Here is a 12,072-nt window from a genome sequence, read left to right on the forward strand (position 1 = left end):
TGAATTGCATTGGAATTTAAACAAAAGTAGGAAGAAGTGAGATTTTAATTAGTGGTCTGGTCTTTCCAAGCCCGGGAAATTTTCCCATACACTACATGAGTATTTGTTGAATCTCTCTCACTCTTGTATTGCTTTGTTTCCAGGAGTGAGTGACAGCGCTCAAGCCAAAACAGATTTATCTTCAAATTAATTCAGCGGGTTCATCTTGGAGCTAATATTTACCATAATGACTAAAAAGTTATAAAATCCTCTACAGACAAACACTACCAATTTATGATTGATAGTTTAGCACATATAGGGCAACAATGTGGACAAAGAACAAGTCCCAGAGTGTTTCAGATTTCTTGGAGAAGCAGACAAAAAATGAGCAAACCAGTGAAAAATTGCCAAAGGGGGTGATTTTTAAATTCTTCTTATTCTCTCTGTATCCATTCTTTTTTTTTTTTAAATCATGAAAAATTCAAACAGTGCTCAAAATTTATATTCTATGTTTTATTTTTTGCCATGTCAATGAGACTTTTACAAAACAAAGGTTTGAAGTTCTTGTTAAAACTGAACTTTGTAATGCAACCTTAGCTAAAGTGCAACTATTTCATAATAAACGACTGAAGATTTTAATGGGAAAAGTTGACAGTGATGTCAGGTTGTCTTGAGTAGCTCACAAGTGTGAGTGCCAACCTCAGGGCAGACTGTCAAAAAGCAGGTCACAAACCTCAGACTAGTTGTGAGTTTTATACTTAGATTTCACCAATCAAGTAATAAGTGTGAACTCCTCAAGCACTATAGCAGCCTGAACACGGAGTCTCAGATAGTCCCCTTCAGTACTCTGGTCTATTTTACCACCCAAGCTGTCAGGGTTCCTTCCCCACTCTGAACTCTGGGGTACAGATGTGGAGACCCACATGAAAGACCCCCTAAGCTTATTTTTACCAGCTTAGGTTAAAACTTTCCCAAGGCACAAGTTCTACCTTGTCCCTGAACAGTATGCTGCCACCACCAAGTGATTTAGACAAAGAATCAGGGAAAGGACCACTTGTAGTCCTATTCCCCCAAGCCCTACACCCCTTTTCCTGGGGAAGGCTTGAGAATAATATCCTCACCAATTGGTACAGGTGGACAAAGACCCAAACCCTTGGATCTTAAGAACAATGAAAAATCAATTGGATTCTTAAAAGAAGAATTTTATTAAAGAAAAGGTAAAAGAATCACCTCTGTAAAATCAAGATGGTAAATACTTTACAGAATAACAAAAGATTAAAAAAAAACAGAGGATTTCCCCTTTAGGCAAAACTTTAAAGTTACAAAAACAGGGATAAACCTCCCTCTTAGCACAGGGAAAATTTACAAGCTAAAACAAAAGATAATCTAACGCATTTCTTTGCTATTACTTATTATTTCTGCAATACTAAATGCTTAGTCCAGATATGCTTAAGGAGATGTATTTTTCCTGCCCTGGTTCCTTGCTGAATCGAAGAGAACCAAACAAAGACACAAACAAAAACCTTCCCTCACAGATTTGAAAGTATCTTCTCCCCTTATTGGTCCTTTTGGTCAGGTGCCAGCCAGGTTATCTGAGTTTCTTAACCCTTTACAGGTAAAAGAGGAATTAACCCTTTACAGGGTAAAGAGGGATTTTATGCTACCCTTAGCTGTATGTTTATGACACAAGCAAACCTGCGTTTGTGACAGATGGTCCCTTATAACAAAAATCACAACAGTGTTCAGGTTACTCCCAATCCCAAAGGATCAGACACTTATCCCAGTTCAATTGCACCTTAGACCTCACACCAAAGATAACATTTGCATCCAATCCTATAATTAACTAAAGATTTATTAACTAAGAAATAAGAGAGTTATTTACAAGGTTAAAGTAGGTAAACATACACACATATATTAGTTACAATCTTAGGTTCCAAAAAGTATTAGAAGGTGCTGTGATATACAAGCTTTCTATGTCCTTTAGAACTAACCAAGGCTAAGCAGATTGGGCATCCCTTGCTTATGCTTAGAAACTACTGCCCTCTCTAAATTCCAAGCAGTATAACGATACAGGGATTTTTATTTCCTTCCCCTATAGTTCCAACTGATGGGACAAGTGTTTGTGCCTGTCACCTCTTCATGGGTGTGTGTGGGACAATCAACAAAATCTTTGTACTTTGATGTTTTACAATGGCTCATTTGGTTTCAATGGGCCTTCTTGTGTGCAGGACCAGCACATCACATTAATTAAAGCTTCTTTCCTGTTTGGTGAGTTACACAATTACTGAGTTTTACAATGAAAACACTCAATATACATTTATACCAAGGGATACAGATGTTGTAAGTCAGATCAGTACATGCAGCATCCTACCAGCATTTCATCAAGTCTAAACACTAAACACATTCTTATAAACTTAACATCTATTGTAACAATGCTAAAACACAGGTGAGCCAGACTGGTTTCCAGCTACGCATCTGTCATTGTTCCATGAGGCCTAGGCATAAGCCTTTCTCCACTACATTAAATAACCCTTTAGTGCTAGATATTTTGTCACTATGAAAGTACTTATACACAGTAATCATGTCACCTCTCAGTCTTCTTTTTGATAAGCTAAACATATTGAGCTCCTTAAGTCTCTCACTGTAAACCATTTTCTTCAGCCCTTGAATAATTTTTGTGGCTCTTTTCTTCACCTTTTCCAGGTTCTAATAATCTTTTTTAAAATGTGAACACCAGAACTGTACACAGTACGCAAGTAACAGTTTCACCAATACCATATACAGAGGTAAAATCACCTCTCTGCTCATACTCCCTACTCCCATGTTTACGTAACCAAGGATCACATTAGCCCTTTTTGCCACAGAATTCACTTGTTCATCCACTATGACTCCCAAATTCTTTTCAGAGTCACTATTTTCCAGGATACAGTCCCCCATTCTGCAAGTATGGCCTGCATTCTTTGTTCCTAGTTGTATAACTTTGCATTGGGTTATATTAAAATGCATCTTCTTTGAGGCTTTGCTTAACAAGCAAACCAGATCATACTGTATGACTGCCCAGTCCTCCTTATTTACCTCTCTGACAGCCAGTCTCTGTGTCATACACAAATTTTATCAGCAGTGATTTTATATTTACTTCCCAAACACTGATGAAAATGTTGAATAGTTTTGGGCCTCATACTGATCCCTGCAGACCCCCACCAGAAACACCCCTATTCAATAATGATTCCTCATTGATAACTACTTTTTGAGATCTGTCAGCTAGCCAGTTCTTAATCCATTTAACATGTGCTCTATTGATACTGCATAGTACTAATTTTTTAATCAGGATGTAGTATGGTACTCAGCCAAACACCTTACAGAAGTCTAAATATATTAGATCTATGCAGTTACCTTTTTCAGCTGAACTTGTAATCTTGTCAAAAAATTAAATCAGATTGTTTCACAAAACCTATTTTCCACAAAACCATTTTGACTGTAGTTAATTATATTCCTATCCTTTAACTCTTTACCAATTGAATCCTGTATCAGCTTATTCAGTATTTTGCCCAGGACTGATTTCAGGGTAGCCTGCCCAGGTCATCCCGCTTGCCCTTTTGAATAGTGGAATAATATTAACACGCTTCCATTCTTCTAGAATTTCCCTAGTGTTCCAAGATTTATTAAAATTAACACCACCAGCCACAGGTCTCCTCAGCCAACTCTTTTAGGACTCTTGGTGAAAGTTATCCAGGTCTGCTGAATTTAAAATGTTTATCCTTACTAGATGTTGTCTAACATCCTACTCCGTACTAATGGGCTGGAAAGTACTTCATTCTCCTATGATATGAGTACATCATCCTGCTTCTTTCCAAATATAGAAAATAAATGTTTACTGAACACTTCTGTCTTTCTGGCATCATTAACAAATTTTTACCTTCACATGAAGCACTCCTGCCTTAATTGGTTCAGTGATTAATGAAGAATACTTGTTCCCAAGCCATGTAATAGGTCTAGAGAAGGCAGATGGGAACTCTACTCTTTCTCAACTTTGTTTATTATTTTTACATACTATACATAATAGAATACTATTATTGTATAGCATCAAGAATGTGCTAAGTGCTTAACAACAGACATAGAAAGAAATCCGCAGCCCCAGAAGAGCTACAATCTAAATTTCCAATATGATCAAACAAACGAGGATGTCAAATAGTAGAGAGGGAACAGAGCATGGAAGGTGGAGAGCAACAGCAATTTAGTTATATGCACATCCTGGCAATTCATTTACAATTATATTTCTCTCTCTCTCTCTCTCTCTTTTGTTTTAAAGAGGTTTCTTATTGCCTTTTATTTGCTTACTTGCCATTCTCTCTGGCTTAGGACAATTTGACTGAAAAGGGAAATATGTAAAAGAAATAGAGAATTCCAGCAATGTGGGTTTCCTTCCTTCCATTGTTGTTTTTGTTGAGGAGGATGGTGTCATCATATTCTTTCTCAAAATCTCAGGCAAATTTCAGGTCTTGGAACAGAGAAATCAAATCTGATGACGAGAACTAATGACAGTGTAGAGTGGCTACTACTGGGCCCAGCAAGACTCTGGAGCACAGGAGGTAGATAGTACTGGACCCCACATAGATCCCCAGAGAGGAGGCTCTGAAGTGCAAACTCAGCAGTGCTGGGCCTGGATTGGGCCCCTCCATACAGTTAGAACAAGGGTAGTTTTCCTTTTTCTTTTGCTTCAGAAAATTATGCTGTCTCAGCCACTTCTTATTCTTGTACATCACAGAATTTTTTTTCATTCATAGGATATATCTTAGAGAGGAAAAAGAAGAAGAGCTACCGGTGGATGCGGCTGAACTTTGACCTTTTGAAGGAGCTGTCATATGAAGCCAAGCGAATGATTGAAGGTGTTGTTTATGAGATGCGACTTTATGCTGTGAATTCCATTGGTATGTCCCGGCCTAGCCCTGCCTCACAGCCCTTCATGCCAATTGGTGAGTTTCATCACATGGTACATTATCTCTATGACTTCAAAGAAACAGATAAATGAACTCTCACCTTCTCGTTCCACTTCTCTAAAAAGAAAAAACGTTTACTTTTTTTGAGACAGCTAACTAGTCATTTGATATTTTCTCTCCATTCCATACTTCTCACCCTTTTTTCTTTATAGAGACAATGTGGGTGAGGTAATATCTTTTATTGGGCCAACTTCTATTGGCGAGAGAGTGACAAGTTTTCAAGCTTACACAGAGCTCTTCTTCAGGTCAAACCTTTTTTCTTTTTAATTTTTCTCTTCTCTTTCTCCCATTCCCTTCCCTGGGAAGCACAGAGGTTCTAGTTTCGTGAAACTGCTGATGAATTTCTAGCTGTTATAATTAGAAGTGTGACAGCCAAGGCCAGATCTGGAGAGGAGAGGGAACTAATTAATAGCATTTTCCCAGCCCCTCTCAGCTTCCCTTATTCCCTTATGGGTGCAAATATCATAGTATCCCACCTCCTTTAATCCTAGCCCCCTCCAGAGCTACAAGGCTAGTTGATTAAGAAAATATCCAAGGAATTATTTTCTATAAATAATTCCTCTCAACCCAGCAGTACAGTATCTCCAGCAGTCCTGAGCTGGGAGCAAACTGTGTGAGTCTTCAGGAAGCCAGCCATCTGAGGGCTTTAGAAACAGAAGTAACAAAAATACCAATAGCTGGAGTCTGAAATGACTAAAGTGGCCCAATCTGCAGACAGTAGCCAGGGGGAACAGTCTTCTGAAGGAGACAGTGTGAAAGCAAAAGACCATTGCAAGGGGCCAGAAGGGAAGGATGAACTGCAAGAGGGGTCTGTTAAATCTGAACTTCAGTCACCCAACAGTTGGGCTACGGAGACAGAAGGGAAGCAACAAGAACCATCAAGAGGAGCTACTGAACAAAAAGGTCCAAAGTTTTCATGTAACAGGCAGAGATTTACTAGATTATGGATAAAGCCTGAGCCCAGTGCTTCAGAGAATAGTATTTGGGTTTGCAGGATGTATTGTATGGTCATGTGTGCTGCTAATTACCTTTTCCTCCTGTGTATGGTGCCCAATCTTTATCTCATTTTGAAAATGAAGGCTGTTGATGTAATGCGGCAACAGCAAGGAACTGGTTAAAATCTGATTTTTTTTAATAGTACCATAAACTACAATGCAAATAATATAATCTACATCTATTAAACAATGTATTCAACTGTACTGATCTTACAGTATAATTGAAATAGTTAAAACAATATTTAAAATGTTCAAAATATTCCAGAGCTTATGAAACATACTTGGTTTGGCAAAAATAATGTATTTAAAATGTGTTCTGCCATACCATATGAGAATGAGCCACTGTATTAATACTTTGGTACACAGTTTACCTCCTCTCACATGTATTAGGTTCTCTGCAGTCCTTTTATGAAATGTGTCCCAAATAGAGTATCTTTTTCACTAGGGATTTAAAATGCTAGAAATGCACAATTCTGCAATTCCAACCTTCAACTCCTCAGAGCTTGTGCCCTGGGGATATCCTACTTAAATATCTATCTGGATGAAGCAGGGGTCAGATAACAACAGCTGGAAAAATTTCGGTCATGCAATATGTGACTTTAAGCAAGTTCACTTTCAGCTCACATTTTTGAACTATGGATTTGGTACTGGTACCTAAATCTAAGTTTTGTTTTCCTGAGGCCTATTCGGGTCTCAGAACTCTTTAGCAAGACTTTTCTTTGTGGTTTTTTTTTCAAACTAGTAGAAAAGAAGCACACCCAAAGATAAGATGAGATGCTAGGACTGTATTTAACTGCTATTCCTGCTGAGCTATGAAGTACAGAAGATTCACAAGGCAAGAAGCCCCTGTTCTGAGGGGGCATGCTGATAAATGTAGCAGAAGTGAAACCCCCCTTGACACCAAAATGTTTTTTCTCCTGTTTCTGTTTCTATTGGACAGACCAGATCTAGTTGCACTTGTAAATAAATATGGATACTATGGGTCAACAAACCACCACAGAAGTAAAATGTGTTACACCAATTTATGCCATTGCTGAATTTGGCCCTGTCTATGTGAATTTTGCCTGGTAATAGTCAAGTCATAAGTGCAGCCTACAAATTGTACAGATATTGTTTTTTTCCCGTTCCCCTGCTCTCCTCAGCTGAAAAGCTGATTCATTTCTCCAGAGCTCTAGTCTCTTCATCAGCTTTTATCTATAAAGGAACTTATGCACAGCAACTGCTATCTAGCTAGACTTCCTATGTTACTGTACAAGTATCTTGTATTCCTTCCAGTCCTGGTTTTAGTCACTGACTCTTCCATCAAGTGGAGCGATAGAGGTTACATTTTAGAGCATTTTGATATGATTCTATATCGTTTTGCCCGCCCCTAACCTTAGTAAGATAATTCATACACTGATCACTCCCTGTACATCTACCATGTTCTCTCTTATAGTCCTATATCTCAGGATTTTACTTTCTACTTATTTTCTTTTAGCTCCCCCAAGTGAACCAACCCACTTTACAGTGGAAGACATCTCTGACAGCACTGTTACCCTTAAGTGGAGGCCCCCTGAGCGGATTGGAGCAGGGGGACTAGATGGCTACCATGTGGAGTACTGCAAAGAAGGATGTGAGTACCTAGTATCATAGAATCATAGAATCTCAGGGTTGGAAGGGACCTCAGGAGGTCATCTAGTCCAACCCCCTGCTCAAAGCAGGACCAAACCCAACTAAATCATCCCAGCCAGGGCTTTGTCAAGCCTGACCTTAAAAACCTCTAAGGATGGAGATTCCACTACCTCCCTAGGTAACCCATTCCAGTTCTTCACCACCCTACTAGTGAAAAAGTTTTTCCTAATGTCCAACCTAAACTTCCCCCTCTGCAACTTGAGACCATTACTCCTTGTTCTGTCATCTTCTACCACTGAGAACAGTCTAGATCCATCCTCTTTGGAACCCCCTTTCAGGTAGTTGAAAGCAGCTATCAAATCCCCCCTCATTCTTCTCTTCTGCAGACTAAACAATCCCAGTTCCCTCAGCCTCTCCTCATAAGTCATGTGCTCCAGCCCCCTAATCATTTTTGTTGCCCTCCGCTGGACTCTCTCCAATTTGTCCACATCCTTCTTGTAGTGTGGGGCCCAAAACTGGACACAGTACTCCAAATGAGGCCTCACCAGTGCTGAGTAGAGGGGAATGATCACATCCCTCGATCTGCTAGAAATGCCCCTACTTATACAACCCAAAATGCCATTAGCCTTCCTGGCAACAAGGGCACACTGTTGACTCATATTCAGCTTTTCGTCCACCGTAACCCCTAGGTCCTTTTCTGCAGAACTGCTGCCCAGCCATTCGGTCCCTAGTCTGTAGCAGAGCATGGGATTCTTCCATCCTAAGTGCAGGACTCTGCACTTGTCCTTGTTGAACCTCATCATATTTCTTTTGGCCCAATCCTCTAATTTGTCTAGGTCCCTCTGTATCCTATCCCTACCCTCCAGCGTATCAACCACTCCTCCCAGTTTAGTATCATCTGCAAACTTGCTAAGGGTGCAGTCCACACCATCCTCCAGATCGTTAATGAAGATATTGAATAGTACCACAGTATCAATTGTGCATTATCAATCAGAACAGAATAACTAAAATATCACCATAACTACTACAGCTTCACAACAGCAGCACTACAAATAAGTATATCCAGCATCATTACATTAAAGCTTACCACTAACGATGGTGGACATGATCCTAATATAATTATCAAGCATTGCCACATTTACTTCTGCATTCTCATAGTACCATGATATAATCACATCAAGCATAACATTGTTGTCACACCATCATCTTCACAATAATCATCACAAACAGTACTTGCAGATAACCACAGTACTGCAAAGACTCAGTGCATCACTGCAATCACCATCTTAGCATTTCTGCAGCATCCAATGCAAGTCAAACAACCCATATCATCTCTACAGACAACACATTAGCAATGTCTTTTTGTTTTATGTATGTACAACAACCAGCAAAATGGGGTCCTGGCCCTTGACTAGGGCTCCTAGGTGCTACAGTAATACAAATAAAATAAGTACCATATCACCACGAGGCCTGGTCTACACTAAAATTTAGGTTGACCTAGCTCCATTGCTCAGGGCTGTAAAAAATGTTGCACCCACAGCACCATAGTTAGGTCGACCTGCCCCCTGGCCTTCCCCATGTAGATATGCCTAGGCCAAAAGAAGGATTCTTCCATTGACCTAGCTACTGCCTCTTGGAGAGGTGGATTATCTTCATCCACAGAAAAACTGCTTCTGTCAATGTAGGAAGCATTTGCACTAGGGCTGTCAATTAATGGCAGTTAACTCACATGATTAACTCAAAAAAATAATCACAATTAAAAAAATTAATCATAATTAATCACAGTTTTAATCACATTGTTAAACAATAGAACACCAATTGACATGTATTAAGTATTTTTGAATGTTTTTCTATATTTTCAAATATATTGATTTCAGTTACAACACAGAATACAAAGTGTATAGTGCTCACTTTATATTATTTTTTATTACAAATATTGGCACTGTAAACACGATAAACAAAGGAAATAGTATTTTTCAATTCACCTCATACAAGTACTGTAGTGCAATCTCTTTATCATGAACGTGAAACTTACAAATGTAGGGTTTTTTTGTTACATAACTGCACTCAAAACAACAACAACACAGTGTAAAACTTTAGAGCCAACAAGAAAAATCAACCTTCTGCTAGTGGTATCTGATTCAGATAATGAAAATGAACATGCTATAAATGGTCCGCACTGCTTTGGGTAGTTATTGAGCAGAACCTGTCATCAGCATGGACGCATGTCCTCTGGAATGCTGATTGAAACATAAAAGGGACATATGCTGCATCTGGCACGTAAATATCTTGCAAATTGGTGACAACAGTGCCATGCAAACACCTGTTCTCACTTTCAGGTGACACTGTAAAACAAGAAGCAGGCAGCATTATCTCTTGCAAATGTAAACAAACTTGTTTGAGTGATTGGTTGAACAAGAAGTAGGACTGAGTGGACTGGTAGGCTCTAAAGTTTTACAATGTTTTATTTTTGAATGCAGTTTTTTTGGTACATAATTCTACATGTGTAAGTTCAACTTTCATGGTAAAGAGATTGCACTACAGTACTTGTGTTAGGTGAATTGAAAAATACTCTTTCTTTTGTTTTTTATAGTGCAAATATTTGTAATAAAAACAAATATAAAGTGAGCACTATACACTTTGTATTCTGTGTTGTAATTGAAATCAATATATTTGAAAATGTAGAAACCATCAACATACTTAAATAAATGATATTCCAGTATTATGTAACTGCATGATTAATTGCAATTATTTTTTAATTGCTTGACAGCCCTAATTTGCATTACAATGCTACTACAATGGTGTAACTGCAGCGCCACTGCTATGCCACTGTAGTGTTTCTAGAGTAGATATACCCTTAATCAAATACCACAGTTACCCTAATCTTACTTGATATCATATGTCTATGGTTACCAAAGTATTACTGCAGCAAGTCTAGAATCCTCATGTTCATGGTATCTTCACAACATCACCATCATCATGTCATCAAATCAACTACTGCAGCAGCATCATAATCATAATCACCACAATCATTATAGCATCAACATGGAATAATGGAATACAGAATCTTCTCTGTTACCAGTCACCATTGACAAAGCAGCTGTATCTCCTAGGGTCAATGCAGTACCACGTTACTATGGTGATGCCATGTAATCTGTATTAGGTTTTTCTAAAGTGTCTTATCACCCTAGTATCTATTCAATAATGATAATCACTGCAGAGTTACCAGAATCACTGTTACATCATCACAGCATGACAACAGTGATCTTAGTATCATGACTTCTATGCTGTTAGTATTACTGAAGAAGCACTAGAAATTCTGTCCTACTGCCATCAACTTGTAAAAAAGCAGGAAAAAAATGAGGTGATAAATTCCATTATTTGCACTACTGTTGTTAAAAGCATGTTTCTGTCACCATAGTATCTGAGTACCATATACATAGTTAAGGGATATATCAATTTCAGGAAAGAATTAACCTAACTCACCGCCTCCCTGTTAGAGTCACTCCCTTCTACTTTTATGAAATCAGTTGCAAAGAAAGCCCTCAACAGTCATCACTAAACTTCCTAAAGACACAGTGCTAAAGAAACTAGAGGGGACTTTAATTTAGAAAGTTTGTATTATTTTAAAACAGACACCTTTTATTTGCAGCTTCCGAGTGGGTTCCAGCTCTTCAAGGTCTAACTGAGAGAACATCTGCACTCATTAAAGATCTGGTCACCGGGGACAAACTCTACTTCCGTGTCAGGGCTATAAACCTGGCTGGTGAGAGCGAACCAGCACTAATCAAAGAGCCTGTTACCATCCAAGAGATCCTGCGTGAGTATCTGGAGTGAACAAAAAGAACAGACTAACACAGCTGCTACTCTGGAGTGAACAAGTATCACTTATCTATTTCCTTTAGGACAATTCTAATAATGTCCTTTAATGGAAAGTATTCAGTGTTGTTGTAGCAATGTTGGTCCTAATGTTGGTTAGAGAGACAAGTGGGTGAGGGAATATATTTTATTGGACAAACTTCTGTTGGTGAGAGAGACAAGCTTTCCAGCTACACAGAGAAATCCTTAGATCTGGGAAAGGTACTTAGAGCGTCACAGCTAAATACAAGGTTGAAGAGATAGAATGTGTGCTAACTACTTATGCTAAACTAAGGGACCATCAGGGTGAAATGGCCTGTTAACATCCTGGTAGTAATAGGACAAAAAGGGGGGTTAGTGGGTTAACAGATTGTTGTAATAAGCCATAAATCCAGTGTCTTTATTAAGACCATGATTTTTTTAGTGTTTAGCAAAGTTAGGAATTTAAGCTCCTAGGTTTGTCTTTTGAAAGCATGCATGTTTCCTTTGAGGATGGAGACTGATAAGTCAGATATAGAGTGATCACTTTTGGAAAGTGTTCACCCACAGTTAATTCAGTGTTTTTGTCTTTTATACTTTTCCTGTGTGAGTTCATTCAAGAACGTAGTGATTGTCTGATTTCAACCACATAG

The 12,072-nt window shown here is 38.6% G+C and overlaps 1 protein-coding gene across 7 annotated transcripts in view; it reads left to right on the forward strand.

The window, feature by feature from the left end:
* Nucleotides 1–12,072, forward strand: part of MYBPC3 (myosin binding protein C3) — a 107,205-nt gene that overhangs the window by 65,235 nt on the left and 29,898 nt on the right. For all 7 annotated transcript variants that reach the window (XR_005597653.1, XM_039535133.1, XM_039535128.1 and 4 more), the window contains 3 exons: nt 4,764–4,952; nt 7,449–7,583; nt 11,235–11,402. Coding sequence is in view for 6 of the 7 variants with exons in the window: in XM_039535133.1 (XP_039391067.1) it covers nt 4,764–4,952; nt 7,449–7,583; nt 11,235–11,402 (492 nt within the window). In the remaining variant the exon portion in view is untranslated. The remainder of the gene's footprint in view (nt 1–4,763; nt 4,953–7,448; nt 7,584–11,234; nt 11,403–12,072) is intronic.

The sequence above is a fragment of the Mauremys reevesii genome, linkage group 4 (assembly GCF_016161935.1).
Source record: "Mauremys reevesii isolate NIE-2019 linkage group 4, ASM1616193v1, whole genome shotgun sequence".
In the NCBI taxonomy this organism is placed as follows: Eukaryota; Metazoa; Chordata; order Testudines; family Geoemydidae; genus Mauremys; species Mauremys reevesii.